Genomic DNA, 18,461 nt, shown 5'->3' with positions numbered 1-18,461 from the left:
CTGGTTTTGTGTGGCTTGGGAAAGTCATTTAACCTCTTTGAGCCTTAGTTTCGTCATCTGTAAATGGGGGCTGGCAAGAGCTATGTCCTGCAGTTACTGGATGCTTGTAGACTTTGCAAACCGTAAGTCACTGACACCTGAAGGATAGTTGCTTATCATCCACCTTTAATTTGGAGGGAAAATTTAGCTTCTGTGCTGCCAGGAGCAGCCAGGGTAGAGATTTCTCCTGAGCACAGCTTTCTGCCATTAAAATAAAAAATGAAAGAGAAGGAAAAATGACAGACTGGGAAGCCACGGGCGATTGCAGTGGGCTTTTTTCTTCTCGGATGGTGTGGGTTTGAATGCGCGGCTATAAATGGTTTATGCAAACAAGTTGGAGGGCCGCTTCCCTCTGCCTCCTTCACTGGGAGAATCTGGGAGGGAGCCAGGCACATGTTTCCAGCATCTCCTTGTAGTCCTGCCGTGGGTGGTTGGGCACGGGTGGATGCGCTCCTGCTGCCTCCAGGGAAGACGGTCAGCTAGGCTGTGGTTCCTCAGTGTTCCAGGACACACCTGGCTGCTTGGCTTCTTGGCCGTTTCTATCTGAGTGAGCACCAGCTACTGCTGTCAATAGTACTGAGGGAATAAGCAGAGCCACCTGGGCGCTGTGAGGTCACGGGTGAAAGCTGGGGCATCACAGCTGAGAGGGTGACCTGAGGGCTGAGATGTGGAGCCTGGAGAAGGGGACAAAGGGGGGCCAAGTAAAGACCACCCATCATCAGCTCTGGCCTGTCTTCCTCCCAACTCTTCCTTCTTTTCTTGTTTCCTTCAGAACATACGTTTTGAGCACTCCCCAGTGCCCACCATGTTAGGGGCTGAGGATCCAGAGCTAACAGGACCCTTATTGTCACTGCAGGGCTGGGGTTGCACGAAGGGCTGAATGTGCCTTGGAGAAGGAAGGTGTAGTCTGCCCTGGGGCATTGAGTGATCTCAGAAAGATGCCTCCCAGCTGAGCGATGAAGGTGAGATAGTTTTTGAGTGACCATCGTGGGAGGAGGGCATTCCAGGTAGAGTAACAGAGTTCAAAGAGCCATGGACATGTGTGATGCAGTGGTGTCCTGGGACATATGTGGTTTGTGGGCGTGGAGTGTCGGTACTTGGGGTGGGAGGGGAGGCCATATACATGGGCTGAGGCCAGTTCACAGAGGACCTTGAATGCTTCTCAAAGGAGGGTGGAGTTTATCGACTATGGGATATCTAAGCTGGGGAGTGACCCAGCCAGATTTGTCAGCAGACAGGTCAGCCTGGCAGCCCTGAGGAAGGGGAATGGGAGGCTGAAGGCTGTTGGAAGAATTGTCCAGATCAGCATGAAGCTGGTGGCCTGCAGGAGTAGCCAGGGGATGGATTTGACGATGACATAGTGACTGCTCAGCTGGGGGGATCCAGGCTGAGCCCAGACTCTGGCCTGGCTAGTGGCACTCAAGGCATAAACCAGGCCACGGACCCTTCAGGCGGTGCCCACGTTTGGTGGGGTGAGGAAGAGGACTGAGAAGCAGTGATGCCCAACTAAGAGTGTGCTGGCTCATCTTTGGTTTTCCACCAGACCTTGGTGGAAGGGGTGAGAAGGAGGGTCTGCTGCTTCAGACAGTGCAGGAATTCTTGATTGCTTTTCCCCAAATGATTCTCCTCCACATCCATGATTCAGGGAACTCCTGATCCAGAGCTAAAGATACATGAGTTCAGAGTCTTTATTTTACAGATATGAAAACTGTGGCCCACAGAGGAGAATGACTTGCCCAAGGTCACACAGCAAATTACAGAGGTGGTGTCATGGCTGGTAAAAGTAGACCCCCACACAAAGGCGACGTTAATGTAGCCCACCTCCCTTAATTGGCCCTCAGAACAGAGTTCCACTCTCGGCAGGAGAAGTAGGTTTGGTTGAGCTGGGCTGAGGTGGTGAGGGGTGGAGCGTTTGTTTTAGAGAGGGGAAGGGGTGCCCTAGGCAGATATCCCCGCTCTGTGTGCACAACACAGGAGCTGCATTAATCCACCTCCTGGAGCCCTGACCCCCCACCCTCCCAGGATGAGGGGACCTATCAGACATTAAAAAGGGCTGCCCTCCCTGAGTCTTCCCAAACTCACACAGGCTCCCACAGATCTGCCCACGCCTTGGTTGAGTTTGTCCACGGGCCACGGGACCTGCCTGGAACCCAGGGGTCCTGACTCCCAGGGAAGGCTTTGTCCTCTGGACTGGAGAGTTCACCCTGTGCATTCCTGGGGTCTCTGGTGGCTTGCCTGATCCTGGGCTCCAGCAGCTGGAGGGAGGAAAGAAAGGAGACAGTAATCCTGAAGGGTGTGGCATCGTGGGGGACGAGCCTGAGATACGTTATTAGAGAGAGAGGAAAGGAAGATGGCAACAGTGGATGAGCATGCAAATTGGGAGATGGAGCAAACTGGGAGATGGGACAGCCGCAGGGAGGAAAATGGATTTTCTGTCACCCTGTGGTGGCTGCCCTCCTTGAGCTGTCCTTTGGGCAGGGGACCCACAGTCCCAACAGCCCACACCTGAGCTCTAGCTACGGGGAGGTGGGGTGGGCGTGGCCAGCACTGAGCCAGCTACATGCTTGTGGTCCCCAGAGACCCTGTTTGTGGGGCTTCCTGATGACAAGATGTAAGATTGGGGTTGGGCTCAGTGACTCAGTCTGGGCCTAGGGCTGGAGGTGTAGGGGCAGGGACAGAGTTTGTGCATCAGCTAAGTGGTGAGGAAAGACGCTGGCCTCTGCTGAGAGGTCTTGAATGGATGCCAGTACTCACAGGTGCCTCTGTGCCTGCGGGTCCTACCCTTGACTCTCCAGCCAGCATGGCCAATATCCACTGGCTCCAGGGTGCCCACGAATGCCCAATGTCTGAGTCTGAGTGTTGGACTGAGAGGCCCCCAGCAGGGAGCAGGAGGCAGGGCCAGGGAGCAGAGGTGGGAGCCAAGTCAGGTGGCTCTGGGCTCTGCCATCCCTCAGTAAGTCTGACCTGGGGTGGAGGGATGGGGAAGGAAGCAGGAGAGCCTGAGGAAGGCCACTCCCTGCAGGCAGGAGGGTTGGCTGAAGGGGGTAACTTGGGGGTAGTTTCAGCTGGCTGGGGGGACACCACAAGGGTTGAACACCAGGAATCCTGGCTGAGCCACTAGGCCTGAAGGGGTGTGTGTGTGTGTGTGTGTGTGTGTGTGTGTGTGTGTGTGTGAGAGAGAGAGAGAGAGAGAGAGAGAGAGAGAGAGAGAGAGGAGGGAGGGAGGGCGGGGTGGAGGCAGGTGGATGGGGTTGGGGAGGGTGGTCTCCGCCTGCAGAGGAGAGATTTAACCTCCTGCTCTCAGCTGCCAGCTTTTCTCATAATCCGGGCAGGCCCAGCAGGATCAGTCCAGTGTGTGTTTATGCATCTCTGATGGACAAGGCTCATGTCTTTCTCAAGCACATGTGTCCTGTCCCCTGACCCCCTTGGGTCTCCATATCTCTCTGCCTCCCCCCCAATAAATGTCTCTTGTCTGCCCTTCCTCACCCTCCTCAGCAAGGTGATAATTTAGGGCATTTGTGACTTGTGACCATTGAGACAAGGGATGGCTTCAAGTTTAAAATTCATTCTATCCCCAAACAAAAACAGAGCGCTAACCAGGTGACAAGGGGCTATGTTTAATTTGCTTACTTAGAAGAACCCACTGTTACCCAGCACTCTGGAATGGCATTTGCTTATAAGGCATGTGTGCAATAATACATGTAAAGCCTGGAACCGTGAGTGGTGCTGAGCAAACGGGGCTGCACGAAGATGAAGATGGTCCCTATCCCTTACACCTGGTCCTCCCTTCCTCCCTTTCTCCTCAGTGGAACATTTCCGAGTATACTTAGTGTACTCCTATCCTGGATCCTAAGTCACTCCTCCCTGAGGTTGGGCAGGGATCTTAGCCCCTCTAGGTCCTACCTTGATTCTTGAGTTCTCTGGGCCTCTGAACAGTGTTGACAGCAATTGTTACTATTACTTTTTGAGCCAAGCACTGGACCTCAGAGAAGCTCAGTAGCTTGCCCAGTCGTGTAGCGGTAGAGCTTGTCTATCTTACTTCAAGACCAGAGCTCCCAGTCTCCACGAGGGTGGGGTGGGCACATCCCTCCACCCTTCCTGGCTGGTGACATAGATCTTATCGCAGGCAAATGTTTGCTGCCAGCTGGGGGCTCTGTGGGTGGGGATCCGTCTGGCACACTCTGTCCTGGGAATCGAAAGCTGGTTTCTTCCTTGTTCTGTCCTTTCTGCCTGGCGTGGACGTGACTCCTGAGTAGTTCAGGCTGTCCAGGATGGTCCTGAGGCCCAGACCTGGGGAGCAGGCCTAGGTGTGTTTGTGTCTTGGAGGGTCTGAGAAACGGCTGCTTGGCACTGGGCCCATGGCCTGGGAGGGGTGCCCAACTCCAAGCTGTTTTCTCAGATTCCCTCTCGGTCTCCGCCCCCGCCTCTGCACCTGTTGTGTTCCCATCATCCCGGGCGGCTGGCAGCTGTCACTGCTGGGGCACCTGTCCCAGCCCCAGAGGACACCCTATGGGCTCCCTGGCTGCAGTTTCCTTGCAGCACGCAGCGCACGCTCTGTCTCTGTGTGTCTTTGTCCTCGTCTCTATGCACGTGTCTCTCTCTTCCAGAACTCCAGGCAGCAGCCTCCAGTCCCATCCTGGTTCTGGGCATGAGAGGAAGCTTTGGGGGTGGGGCTCCCTGCTCCCCATTCTCCAGCACCAGGCCCAGTCTAATAGGGCAGGGAGGATGGCTCTGGCAGCTTGGCCGTAAGCCCCATGTGCCAGGTGACTCATCAGCTCAATCAAATTAGCCCTTGTTCTTGATGAAAAAGATATGACAACAACCAGGAGCTTTTCCCAGCAACTCCCCAGCAGGGACCTCCCCTCCCTGCCCTCTCTTTATGGACTACTTCAGATACCAGTCCCCTCTGCCCACCTCGTAAAGAGAAGTGATCCCTTCTCCTTTTCCGCTCTTGTCTGCCATGCCTTCCAATGCCCTGACCTATATGTCATGCTAAGTAAGCACCAGAAGATGTTAAACCTGAGTGTTCAGGTCCTTATCCTACTGTGTCACCATAGGGAAGTCCACAATGTACTAGGCATCCTTTGCTACGCCTGTTAAATGGGCACATTACTTCTTGGCCGGCCTGAAGGCAGTGGCTGGACCCAATGCTCTCTTGGGTCCAGATCTCAAGATCGCCTTCCTTCAAAAATTTTGGAATCTCTGATTCCGATGGTTTCTATTGTCCAGTGAATTTATTTTATGTTCTGTTCTGCAGTTGCTGGGTCTGCCCTAGACTTTAAGACCTGAGGGTAGGCTCGGCCTGGGGCTGCGGTGCTGGGCCTTGGGGGACGTGGATGAGAAAGGACTTGGTGAGGAGAAAGTTGACCACAGAGACCAAGATGGTGCCCAAGAGGGAAAGTGTCAGGAGATGGGAGATGGCAGGAAGAGGAGAACTCTGGTGACGGGAGGGTCTTGGGGACTGAATGAGTTCAGAGAGCCAAAGGGGCAGAGGTGCCCTGGCTGGAGTCAGAGAGCAGATGCAGCTGGGGAGCTAGCCAGAGAGGGAGTTGTCTTTTTTCTTTTTCTTTTTCTGAAGGCTGGCAGGGTTTCTGTCAGACCAAGTGCTTTCCAAGGGCACACCCAGTCCTGCTTTTGCCTGTGGGCTTTGAGGTATAACATTCCCGCCCAGGTCACGGACAGGTCTACTTTCTGCAAGATTTCTAGGATGGGTCACCCATTAGTGGGCAGAAGGTCCAGTAGCATGCCAGTCCGCAGTCTCCCCTGTTTTCATTAAAGCTCCATCCCTGGGCTGTCACCCTTTGTCGTCCGGAAAACTCCTAGGTTCTGCCTTTACATAGAACCCTTCTGATTCCTTAAAAAAAGGTGTATTTATCCCCTTGCCGTCTCTTCCCCAAGCAGGAAGTCCCCTGCCCTTTGACATTTCCTGTCTAGAGTGTGAGTTTTGATGGCAGGCAGGTCAGGGATTGAACTCTGGCTTGTCTTGCCTTCCGTGTAACCTCTCTGAGCCCCACCCAGTTTTATAGCCTGCAGGATGGGAATGATTGTAATCCTGCAGGGATGTTTTGGGATTAGATGAGATTATGTGTGTGAAATACTTAGCACAGTGCCTGGCACACAGTAAGTGTTCAATAAATAGTTGCATTTACAACTTTTTACGCAGACTTGCTTACAGATTCTCCATTCCCCTTTCACATCCTTTTTTATATCTTTTCATCCTTATCCTTTTCTATAGAACATAACACTGAAATAATTCAACCAGAGCCAAAGGAACCTCATCCCTTGATCCCAGCATGGCTCCTGCGTGGCTTCTGAAGGGCGGACGTTGGGTCTTGCTCACCTGTGGGTCCAGAGTTGGCACTCAGTGAGTGCTTAACGGATGAATGAATGATGTAGGTCAGTAGTGCTCTCACTCCTTTTAGTAACAGAATTCTTTGGCCAAATGAGGTTTTATGTGCTGCCTCAACAGATAAAACAGAGAAGGGGTGCAGTGCTGGCTGTCACATCCTCTGTGGAGGCCTGGCCACTGCTCTGGGGAGGAGGTAGAGGGTGTACCCTCAGACAGAGGATGTTGCCATTTCCTATTTAAATTGGGGAAGTGGCTTGCCGGAAACAGGACCCAAGGAAGTCTGCTGGAAAACCCCTGCAGACAGTGGTGGTGTGAAGGCCCAGGGGCTGCCCACACTGCCTCCCAATTGTCTGCTGCAGTGGCCAGTGTGAGGGTGCCGCCCACCTGAAGGACTCCCCGTGCTGCACCCTCACCCTGCCCCCATCCCCGCTTAGGTACCTCCTCCAAGGCCTGTTTCCAGAAAATGACATGCTATTGGTTGGTTCCATCTGTGAGATATGTCCTGAGTACCTGCTCTATGCAGGCACCATGTTCGGCCCGAGGGGAATGCGGGCAAGTCCAGTATAGGCCCGACGCCCTGGCTGCCGCTGTTTTCTCTCCTGGTTCCTCTTGCCTCCTCCCATGTCTTTTCCACAGCAGATGGCAGAGAGACCTTTTAGAAATGCAAGTCTGGTCTTATTGCCTTCCTGCTGAAACCTGTCAGGGGTTCCCTATTGCTCTCAGAAAAAAGGCTAGGGTCTTCACCCAGCTCTTCGAGGCCCTCCGGCTGTGTCCCCAGCCCACCTTGGCTTGCCACCAGCAAGTTTCCCCAGGATCCTTCTGCTGTCCCCGCTGCAGCCATACCATCTTGCTTTTTGGATGTGTGGGGCTCACTTCGGTCACAGGGCCTTGGCATGTGTTGTGCTCACTCTGTGGAACATTCTCTCCCCAGCCTGCCTGCACAACGCATGGACAGGCCTGCTTCTCCTTCACCACTGCTTTTCAGGAAAGCCTGCCCCGAGCCCCCCAGAACCTCGCTCCTTTTTTTCAGAATACTTTCCTAGGATTGTGATGACACGTTCCTTAGCGAGAATGCTTGATAAATGTCTGTTTCCTTCTGGCCTATAAGTCCACAAGAGCCAAGGTCTGTTTATTGTTGGTCACCATTGCAGCCCCAGTGTGTAGCTTAGTGTCTGGCACATAGTATATGCTCAAAAAGTGTTGGTCAAGTTGAATTGTAAACAGGTACTCAAGAGAAGCCAGGGCAAACAAATAAGGCCACTGCTAGGCCATGGCTGTCACTGTGTTGGGCAGAGTTTGACAAAGGGTTGGGAGAGGCATAGCTCAGGCGCAGAGGAGAGACAAGCTCCAAGAAGGGGGACTTACTCTGCACTCAGGGCCCTAGAGAGGCTTCCCAGAAGAGGTGTTCCTAGTGCTGGGGGGCTGGGAAGACCAGGCTGGCCACAGGAGGGGCTTCTGGTGAGGGCCCAGCCAGATGCGTTAAAAGGCGGGTAGGATGAGGGAGGTGGACTCTGCTGCAGGAACAGCCTCCAGAGCAGGCTCTTTTAGCCTCAGTTTCCTCATCTGTAAACTGGGCATAAAAATGCAACCTATCCCTTAGGGTTGTCGTGAGGCTTGAACAAGTTAACATATGCAATGTGCTTAGAACTTGCTGGCACAGTCACGACTTGTGTTTGCTGTTGTTAGGATTATTGACCCCACAAAAGGAGTTTGGCTTATTTACTCTCAGTCAGACTGTGACACAGACTCACTCTCCCAGAGGAACAGGGTATGTGTGTGTGTACATGTACACGTGGCTGTACGCAGCCATGAGCGAGCATCTGCCTGTAGAAAGGGGCAGCCTCCTGTGGGGTCGCATGTCCCAGCTTCTCCCAGGGAGAAGTGTCAGGCGTGCCTCCAGACTGGGAGCTAGATTAGCGTGCTGGGCTTCGGGCTCTCCCACCCAGGGCCTGCCCAACTCTCTGACTGATGACGCCAGGTCAGGCCGGAGTGCCCCTCCAGCTTTCCCCCTCCCCTCTCTTGCCCCAGACACATGCAGGGACCAGGCAGCTGCAGGGTCGTGAGCTGAAGGCTCAGGGCCCAGCACAGCCCATCTCAGTGCCCAGGCCTCTGAGTTCCATCTGATAGGGGCAGCCCCCGCCTTTCCCACAGCTCCTTCCCCAGTCCCCACCCCTCACTCACTGGCCTTCCCTCTCCACTCAGATCTTTCCCTGGAAACCCAGATCCTTGACCATGGGGTCGGGGGGCGGGCTGGGGACAGGCCTGGCCTGGGAGGGGGGAGTTGTCCTGTTTTCCTGGGAGAGGCCTGTCCTGCAGAGAGCTGTGATGGGTGATGGGCTGTGAGATTGTCCCCAGACCCAGGCTTGAGTCCTGTCTCTGCCTCTGACCTGCTGGGCAACCTTAGACGAGTTCCTGTGCCTCTCAGAGCTCCCATTTTCTTTTCTGTAAAATGGGTATAACAGCCGTCCCTGCCGCTTGGAGTGTAAACCAGTGTGCACAGTGCCTGGTGCACCGCAAGTGCTCAGTGTATGGTGGCCGCTCTTTTGGTGATGCCTTGGGCTCCCAGCATGCTTGCCTAGTGCGAGAGGGGCCTGCGTTCCCACTGCCCTCTGCTCTCTTTGCTGACACCTTTCCCTCTCCTCCGAGTGTGGGGTGCCAGGTTCTGTACCTCAAGATCTCTCCAGAGACTGCATGAGTCTGTGGGAATGCACGTGTGTTGAGTGTGTACATTGTGAGGGGTATATGTATCGGTGCACGTGTCTGGTGGGCAGTAGGTGGCACAGTGGTGAATGCTTGCTAGTGCTTACAAGCCTGTGTGCGTGTACATACATGTGACATGGTGTAGATGGGTAGGGTGGTCTGTTTATGTTGGTGTGTGTTTGTGTGTGTTTATGATCAAAGGGACAGCTTGGTGTGGGGGTAAAAGTGTGGATTCTGGTGCCAGGCTGCCTGGGTTTGCATCCTAGCGCTGCCACCATCTAGGTAGGTAACCTCTTTATCGCAGTGTTTTCATCTGTAAGATGACAATAATAATGGTACCTATTGATGATAACGTCAATACTGACCTCATCATTCAGCCCCCGAGGACCAGAGGAGTTAATACTCTTAAGCACTTACAACCGAGCCCGGAAGAAGATAGAAGCAGTGTCAGCTCTTTGTTACTAAGCTCCACTAGCCAGACTGTACGCCCCTCGAGAGCAGGGCCAGTGTCTGTTACGTTCACCGCGATACCCTTATTGCGTCGCCTGATTTCTGCACGTAGTGGGTACATAATGACGTGTGACTGACTGAAGGCCTGGGCGAATGGTGAGGTTGTTCACGTGTGTGTGATGGGGAATGTACATGTATGCACGCATGTGTGTGTGCACACGTGTGTGTGTGTGTGTGTGTGTGTGTGTGTGTGTGTGTCTGCCTGCTTAGGCTGGGGCATCTCCAGCGTTTTCTGGAGCTGGGCTATTTCAGGAAGCCTCCAGTCTCCTCCTCCTTATGTAAATAAACATGACAGCTCCCATTGCCTGTACCAGTGTGGAGGTGGGGGAAGCTCCAGGAGTGGGTGGGAGCTGGGAGGCAGCGGTGAGCAGGGGGCCATAGGGGTGTGCGTGCCTGTGTGGCCAGCCTCGCAGGCAGACTTGTGGTGTGCGGGAGGGAGCGTGTGGGGGCGAGGGAGGGGCAGGCTCATCCCTGCCATGCCGGTTGCCGACCGCAGGGAAGGGGGGGCAGGAGGAGGGGAGCTGGCAGCCAGGGTGGCTTGGTGACGAGGCCAGCTAGCCAAACGGAGGTGGCCGTGCTGCCTGCTGCCCGTGATGGGGGGACAGATCACCCGGACCACCCTCCACGGTAAGGCCCCCGCTGATGCCTGGGGGTCCACCCACCCCCAGCCTGGGGACCACCTGGGGAGGCTGGGGCTGAGGGCATGGTCATCCCCCTGCCTCTTCACTCCTTGAGGGGCTCCTTTGGGCTGCAGGCACTAGGGTGGGGCAAGCAAGGAGGGGTGGGAAGAGCAGGAAGAAGGGGCTTTCCCTGGCAGCCTGTGGGAAGTCAGGCAGCTGTCTCCCCACAAAGTCTCCTTGTCCTCAGCACCCAGCAGTACCCAGGGTGCTGACCAGCCCGCAAGTGGCATGTGAGGTTCTGGGGGTCCGTACCCCCCTCTCCCAGGACTGGGATAGCTTGGGGACCTGTTTGTGAACCCTAGGATGTGGGCCACAGAGGTCAGCACCGAGTTCCATGATGGAGCTGTGAGAGATGTGTGGGGCACACACGTGTGTGCACAAGTTGCGTGTGTGCCTTTGCACACAGATATGCAAGTGACAGCCTCCCACATTGCCTGATCTCAGTTCTCAATGCGTTGCTCTGCTGGGGAGGTGAATGAACTTCTGACCTCTGGGGTTCATGTCCATGATCAGACAGAACAATGGGCAAGCAGGTGAAGGGTTGAAAGGGTGGAGTACTGGTTGGCTTCACAGGGCTTCTGCTCGCCCCGATTCCTGTCCCCTTTTCTACTTGGCTCGAGTGCTGTGGTCTGGGGAGTAACATGGCCGATGTGGCACCAGACCCAGGAGGGGAAGCCTTCTTAGGGATCTGGGAGCTAGGGTTCCTGTAAAACTGGTGCCAGAGCAGCGTGAGCTGATCTTGGGGAGTCCCTGCCACATTCCCCTCGATGCCCTCCTCTATCGTTGGACAGGACATTAGTGGATGGGACAGCCTCCATCTGCTGAGTCCAGTGGGCAGTGAGGAGCGGGGAGAGGCCTAGGAAGGAAGGAGGGTGGTGGCAGGAGTGAGGAAGGAAGGAGAAGTGGGGCGCCATGGCCAGGTATGGTGACCACGTGGCTTCCCTTTTCTAGGTGCTGGACTTTGAGAGAGCACTTTCTAATTAAAAAAGAAAAACTCAGGGAAGGAGACATGGGAAAAGCAAATCATTGGCTCTCTTAAAAGGAAATGAATTTTGTCCTGGGCCTAGAGGGCCAAGTGACAGATGGAAGGCCTTGGAAGACACATAATCCGGAGCCAGCCAGGGCCAACGCCAGTGGCCTGGGCCTTGGCCTGAGACGCGGACTGGGGTGACCTGGGCCTGGCCCTGCCTGGCAGTGGGGCGGGGGCTCCTCTCAGGGCTCATTGGCCCCAGCGGGGCCTGTTGGCAGAAGGTCTGAAGCTGACTGGCATTTTCCACTGGAGTCAGACTTGGGCCTGGGAAGGACAGAGAGGCTCTCCCAACAGGCTCAGGACGCAGCATACTGTCGTCCCGCTGTCTTGGAGCACAGGCTTCCGAGGAAGTGAGGACCTTGAGACAACTCGCGAGCACCTGAGACGGCATATGGCCGTCAAGAGCTCATGCTCTTGAGTAGATAGACGTGTGTTGTAGAAATGTCTCCCTGAGCCTTGTTTTCTCACCTGTCAATGGGCCAGTAATAGTACGAGTATGAGGAGGCTTACATGAGCCAATGTGAGTAAGAACTTACCATGGAGAAAACCTAAAGGATTTGGAAAGGCCAGGGCTGTGTTCCTTCCCTCTCCCCCTTGGGACAGGAGGATAGCTTGGGGTGCACTGAGAACTCTAGGCATTGGGCATCCAGGCTGGGTGGCCATCGGTGAGTGCTAATCCAATGCCCCATCTGTCTTGACCTCCACGCCCTTGCCAGGACCACCTTCCTTAGGCTACATCCCCGCTAAGCTCCGTCCCCTGCCTCAGCCTGCCTTCACACGAGTAGGAGATGGCAGCTGGGGATTGTAGAGAGGGAGTGTTTGCCTGTACCCACACAGCCCCTTAGCAGAACCCCTGCACGCGTGTCCTTACCCACGTCCGTGGCATCCATAGCTGTGCACTGACCACCCCAGTGGCTCTGGTTTTGCTTACTTCTGGAAGATGAGTTGGGGGAAGTGGGAGATGCAGGGGTTTGCTCCTTCCTAGGCCTATGCTTTCAGCTCACAACCTGACTGGGAAGGACACAGTTACGGTTTCTGCTTGTGTGTTCACTGTGGGCCTTGGGGTTTTGGTTTGTTTCAAGCTGAAGATCTTGGATTACTGGGTTACAATGAGAAGTGAGGGGAAGGTGACCCCAGACTGTTTGTGTGTATAGGTAGGGGTTATCTAGTCGTGTGTTCGTTGACATATCTTGTCTGTCTATGTTTCTGGTGTCTGCAGATTGCATGTCTATGTTTTAGGCCTCTCTGTGTATACCCACGTAACATGTATTTATCTATAGAATATTTAGGAATTGAGTGTTGTCATGTCTGTGTTTCCATGAATAAGCAGCCACATTTGTGGGACTCTGTGCCTGTGACATGTCCTTGTTTCTCTGTAGATGTCAGTGTTTCTGCACTAATTGTGTGTGTGTGGCGGGTGGGGAGGATGTTTTCATGTGTACAGTGGGGCTGCTGGTGAGGAGTCAGGCTCCTCTGAGAGCTGCCTGGCAGGGGTCCCATGGGAGAAATTAATTCCCATTTGGAAAATGGTTTCGGCAGTTACATGCTTGATCTCTTTCATCAGCCAGATTTCCAGAGCTGCTTCCCGATCTTGAGGGCAGGATGGGGGTGGTAGGAAGAGCACAGAGGGAGGCAGCCACAATACCGAGAACCATCCCTTCCCCTCCGCTGCCCTCCCCTTCCTCCTTTACTTCTGTCAGTATTCTCCCCAGGGTGAGGGAGGGACCTGGTATTGAGCGGTGTTGAGTGAATGACACACACATATGCACCCAGACATACATGTCACCCTAGGTTGGTGTCTGAACCAGCAGACCCTAGATGCCAGTACAGGGACCTGAGCGATTGGTTCCCACGCTGTCCTATACACAGGGGGCTGCTGTGGCCTAGGAGGAAATAGCTGGTGACTCAGTCCCTTCTGCAGTTGACTCCCCGCTTCTCCTCCTTGGGTTCCTTAATTCTCAAGGAGGCAGCAGGGGAGAGGGCATTAGACGGATTTATGAGACTTGGGATTAGCACGTGAGCCTCCCGTCTCCTGGCAGTAGCTCTGGAGGCTTAGGCCAAAGTGAGTCTGGCAGGTGTGTCTGTGAACACGTGTGGACACGCATCCCACACCCACCCAGCTCGTTCCTGTGGGCTCCGGGAGGGCAGGGATCAGGTTGACCCATCTTCGTATTCTCTTAACCCAGCCAGTGCCTGGCACACTGTGGGCACGAGCAGCTGCTTGGTCAGTGAGTAAGAGGGATACGTGTAAGGTACAGGCTCTGGGCTTCTGGACCACATCACCATCGGAACTGCAGGTGGCCTGAGGGGAGCCATCAAGGATGCTTCAGAGGACGTGAGACCTGAGACCAGGCAAGGTTGAGGGGGAGGGGAGGGTGGGCATGAGTTCTTGATGAGAGTTTGGCTCCGGTTCCCCTCTTACTGGCCATGTGACTTTGGGTCAGGGTCTTTATCTGTCTGAGTCTCAGTGTCCACTTCCATGAATTGGGGATGATAAGGTTTACCCTAAAGGGTTGTAGAAAGGATTAAGTGAGCGAATGGGCATAAGGGTGTATGGTAAGAGCTCTGTAAATGGATGTGCTTTTGTGAAGGTTGCCAGGGAGGCTTCTTCAGGCCTGTGTGTGCTTGTGAGTGTGTACACCACCTGCGCCTGGCTGCCTCCAAGGACCCAGATTGCGTCTTCCGCTTCTCTCCAGCCTGGGGGCCCCCCAGGACAGAATGTTCCCTGGGTGCTTGTGTCTGCCATTTGGCGCACACGCTAGCTGTGTCTGTCTGCACGCATGTCCACACAAGCGAGTGTGGATTTGTGTAAGGGGAACTAAGGGTGATGTCTGCGTGGTGTGTGGATTTATGTGACTGAGACGTGCTCCCCCTTACTCTCTCAGGCTTGGCCTGCGGGCTTGGAGAGGCGCTGGGAAGACAGGGACAGGGAGCTGAACCCAGAATAGCTCTCGTCTGGAATCCCCTCTGGAATCTTGGGGTGGGATGGGAGAATGGGAAGAGGAGGGCTGGTTCCCTCCCAGCAGTGAGGATATTGGGAGGCACATCTGCACGCACATCTGGCTGCTGGAAATCAGAGACTGGGATGTCGCAGAGGGAGTGACAGCAGGAGGCTCAGTGTGGAGATTAATTTGGCTGTGAGGTTGCTGATCCTGCCCACTCCCTGCCACTCTCCTTCGCCCGCCCACCTTGTCATCATGGATTCGTTCCGTCTTCCAGGGAGCAGCAGTACCTGCTGTGGGCATAGCTGGGCTCTCTGGGGGTGTGATTAGATGCTACAGTGGCCCCTATTCCTCAATGACACAGGTGTATGCCTTGGGGGCTGCAGAAGTCATGGAGAAGCTGACTGGGGTGGAGTGGAGGCTTCATGCAGGGGAGAGGGGATCGAGCATGCTGACCGGACGGCTAGCTGGGGCCCACTGAGGACAGCTGTGCAACGAGACAGACATGAGTTCAGAGTCAACTCCACCGCTTCCTAGCTGTGTGAGCCTAGGCAAGTTATTACCTCTCAGAGCCTCTGTTTCCTTGTCTATAAAATGGGGCTAATTGATACTGTATTGCTGTATAACGTGTCCCTGCATAACAAATTGCTCCAAAAGTTAGTGGCTTAAAACAATAAACATTTAATTATCTCACAGCTTCTGTGGGTGAGGAGTATTGAACAGTTAGGTAGGTGCCTCCAGCTTCCTGTCTGTGGTGAGGTTGCAGTCAACCGGGGCTGTGGTCTCATCTGAATGATGGCTTGCCGGGAGGGGGGCCATATCCAAGCTTATTCACGTGGTGATTGGCAGTCTTCGGGACCTCCCATGTGGGCTTCTCCTGGGGGCTACCTCACAACATGGCAGCCGACTTCCCCAGAGGGAGCAACCTGAGAGAGGCAAGAGAGAGCCACCAAGATGGAGGCCAGGGCTTTTTATAATCCAGTCTTGGGAGTGATACCCATTACTTAGGCTGTATTCAATTTGTTAGAAACTCGTTGCTAGGTCCACTCCACGCACAAGAGAAGGGGATTTCAAGAAGGGCATGACTGCCAGGCAGTGGGTGAGGGGCTCACTGGGGCCATTGTAGAGGCTGCCTCCCACGGATACCTGCCTCTCAGGGACTGGGAAGGTGAGACGAGGTTGTACATGAAAGGCATCTGGTGCGGTGTCTGATACACAAGAAAAAAACCAACCCTCGCTGACTTCCTTCTCTCCTTTTTTTCCACAGGCAAGTGGGGAGCTATTGAAGGTTTCTGAGCAGGCAGGGCTGTAGTCAGGCATGTAGTGTGGGATCTTGGCGCTAGGCAGTGAAGGAAGCTGTCCCTTTAGTCCCCTCTTTCTTTAATTTCTCCACAGCACACCAGAGAGGTACAAAGTGTGTGCCCCTCAGACACTTGCCAATCGATCAGTGGATTGAAGAATTGAACAGTGGCAACTCATTCAGCAGCTCTTACTGAGCACCTGCTACGTGCTTCGAGCTAGACACTTGGGAAACGGCAGTAAAAGAGACAGCAGTTTCTGCCCTCAGGAGGCTCACAGGCCATCAGGGAGCTGCACAAAGAACCCTGCAGTCTTTCCTAGCCAGAAAGCTTCACTGTGGAACACAGCAAATGATCTGAGTGACGCTTTCTCACTCTCCCAAGGACAGCACAAAACCAGAACCATTCTGGGTGTACAGAAGATATTGTATACAGTGGGTGCCTCAGGGCGTTTGGGCTTAATTCTGTGGGGGAATCAGAGTTGAGAAAGGTTGCTTGGGTGCTGGCTGTTCTGTTAGGGGTGTGTGGGGTCCCTGGAAGTCCACAGCGGGTCCTGTAACCTGGGGTTACAGAGACTTCTGGGAGAAAGTGGGCCTTAACATCAAGATCTAAAGGCTGATTGAGTCAAAGACAAGTATATAGGTGGGAAGGAGGAAGGAAAAGTTCCCAGCAGAGAAATGGGCGTAGGCTAAGCCTGGAGGCAAGAGGCAGGTGAGGGAGGTGGGCCCCTTGAAGGAACCCAGAGAAGTGCACAGTCCTCTCTCTCCTCCAGGCCTCCTCCCCACCCTTCGAACTGGCTCCCAGAGCCTTTCCATCAGAGAGAGAGCCCTGTTCAGCAAATGCATGTAAACTGGTCCAAATCAGGACACCCTGACAATCTGGGATTAGGGAATTCGGGATAAGATAAAATAAGTGTTCGGGCTCCCACTAGGCTGGAATGAGCCAATCATTTCCTCTGGTGGTGGTTGTTGCTTTTATACGAAAAAATAAGACTTTATGTTGGGATCAGAGGTTAAAGTTTGTAAAATTCTTTTGCATCTATGAACTCACTGGGTCCTCACAACAACCTGGAGAGGTGGGCAGGGCAGCTGTGATGACCCTGTTTTACAGAGAAAGATTTCAAGGTCAAGAGAGGTGAAGTGACTTGCCCAGAGACACACAGCAAATCTGTGGAATGGCCAGGGTTTGAACCCAGGGCCACTTGCCTCCGGTGCTGTGCTCTTTTCCCCTCCTACTGTCCAGAGAGTGAGACAAGCCTCCCTCATAAGGGATGCAAATGGCCATGCCAGCACTGGTTTACTGGTCCACAGGTTCAGAACAAGGCGAGCCTGATTGCAGGGGGATTCAACTGGTCCTTGAAAGATGGGTGGGATTTGGAGAGGTGTACATGGGGCAGAGAAAAGATACATGGGGTAGGAGAAGTACGAGAGCACAGACTAATGTCAATAGCGACAATAATTATTATTACTGTTATATAATAATTATTAATGACTGTTAATTATTAATAACTATTATTATTATAACAACCACTTACTGGGTTAGTTTCACATACATCATCTCATTTAATCCTCACAAGAATCCCATGAAGAAGGTCTGCCGTGACCCCCATTTTACAGATGACAAAAATGAGGCTCCCAGAGGTCTCACAGTGACAGAGCTGCTGGGTGTGGAGGCAGCAGGCCTGGGTTCCCATCTGGGCTCTTTACTCTGGCTGGGTGACCTCGGTGAGTAACTTTTCTTCTGAGGACCTGTGTCAGGAATGCAGGCCCTGCAGTGGCATTGGGGGCGATTGAAGATACTGCCAGTTAAGCCACATAGAGTTTGGTCATTGTCATTAGTGTCGGTCCCTCCGTGTCTCTCCTTGGCAGCCCAGCTCAGCCAGCCTGTGTATCCCTGTATCCCGGGCCAGGCCAAGATGGTTCTGGAGCGGGGCTTGGTGGGGGCAGTGGGGAGGTCACTCTGGAGGCTACATTGTATCCAGGCCTCTCCCCTGGGACCCCACCCAGAGGCAGGAATGTGGTCTGGAGCTGGTTGAGGGTGACCTGGAGGGCTGGCCAGGCTCGTGTCTGGCAGCTCGTAAATGCCCCGGAAGAACGGCCCCGTGGGGAGTTTCCTTTGTGTCAGCAGCAGCCTTGTCTGTGTGTGGGGGGAGTCCCCCACTGTGGCTCCTGAGAAGCTTGTAAATGTGTCACTAGGTGGGGAACTCCTTGGGAGCTCTGCTGGGAGCCAGAGGCGAGACTGGGGCTCCACCCAGGACCACGGGCCACTGAGCCCAACATCCTGAGGCCCCGGGTTGGGGCCGCTCCCCACCCCGGGACTGACCGGCACCTCCTCCGTGAAGCCTTTCCCCACTACTCCTGCCATCTTGGACTCGGAGGGAAATGAGCTCTAGCAGTAGATGCTGAGGAGGGTAAAAGACCCTGGACACAGCACTGGAAGCCAGGGTTCAAGTCCAACTTCTGCCACTTAATTGTGGCGGACAACTTGGTTAACCAGTCTGGATCGCAACTCACTCATCCATAGCATGGGGACCTTAAGGGCTTATAGTGTATGACAAAGTGCAGGGAGGGAGCCCTTTTGGATGTAAGGAAAGAAGTCTTGCCCCAAGCTGGTCCTTGCTTTCAGAGCTGTGCTCCGGCAAGGGAGGCCCTGGGGAATGGCTCTTCTGGGGCCTGGGTCTCTAGCCCCGGGGTGTCACCACCATATTTGCCCAGAGCCAGTGTTTTCTGTACCTTTACCCAGGGCCCCAAGACCCCAACTGGGATGGGTGGTAAGAAGAGGAAGCATTTTAAAGGAATCTGAGGCCCTGTGCAGTTGGTCCATGGATTGGGTTCTGAACAGAGGCGGGGGAGGGGAGCCCCATAGGAGAGGCTCTGATCAGCTGCTGGGCTCAGCAGGCTTAGCAAAATTGCT

General features: G+C 54.2%; 1 protein-coding gene across 7 annotated transcripts in view; it reads left to right on the top strand.

Annotated features, from left to right (window-relative positions):
* NEURL1 (neuralized E3 ubiquitin protein ligase 1) overlaps positions 1–18,461 on the top strand; it is a 69,446-nt gene that overhangs the window by 29,090 nt on the left and 21,895 nt on the right. Inside the window, exon 1 of one of the 7 annotated variants that reach the window (XM_033130671.1) lies at positions 6,408–6,435. The exons of 4 other annotated variants lie outside the window; for them this stretch is intronic. In XM_033130671.1, the coding sequence (XP_032986562.1) occupies positions 6,423–6,435 (13 nt within the window). In that variant the 5' untranslated portion in view covers positions 6,408–6,422. Of the gene's footprint in view, positions 1–6,407; positions 6,436–9,992; positions 10,226–11,803; positions 11,829–18,461 lie in introns of those variants that run through there. 2 more of the 7 variants (XM_033130669.1, XM_033130672.1) reach the window with 2 other exon arrangements.

Source organism: Rhinolophus ferrumequinum, chromosome 16 (genome assembly GCF_004115265.2).
Source record: "Rhinolophus ferrumequinum isolate MPI-CBG mRhiFer1 chromosome 16, mRhiFer1_v1.p, whole genome shotgun sequence".
In the NCBI taxonomy this organism is placed as follows: Eukaryota; Metazoa; Chordata; class Mammalia; order Chiroptera; family Rhinolophidae; genus Rhinolophus; species Rhinolophus ferrumequinum.
Note: the sequence above shows the minus strand (reverse complement) of the source record. Positions and strands in the feature narration are given on the sequence as shown.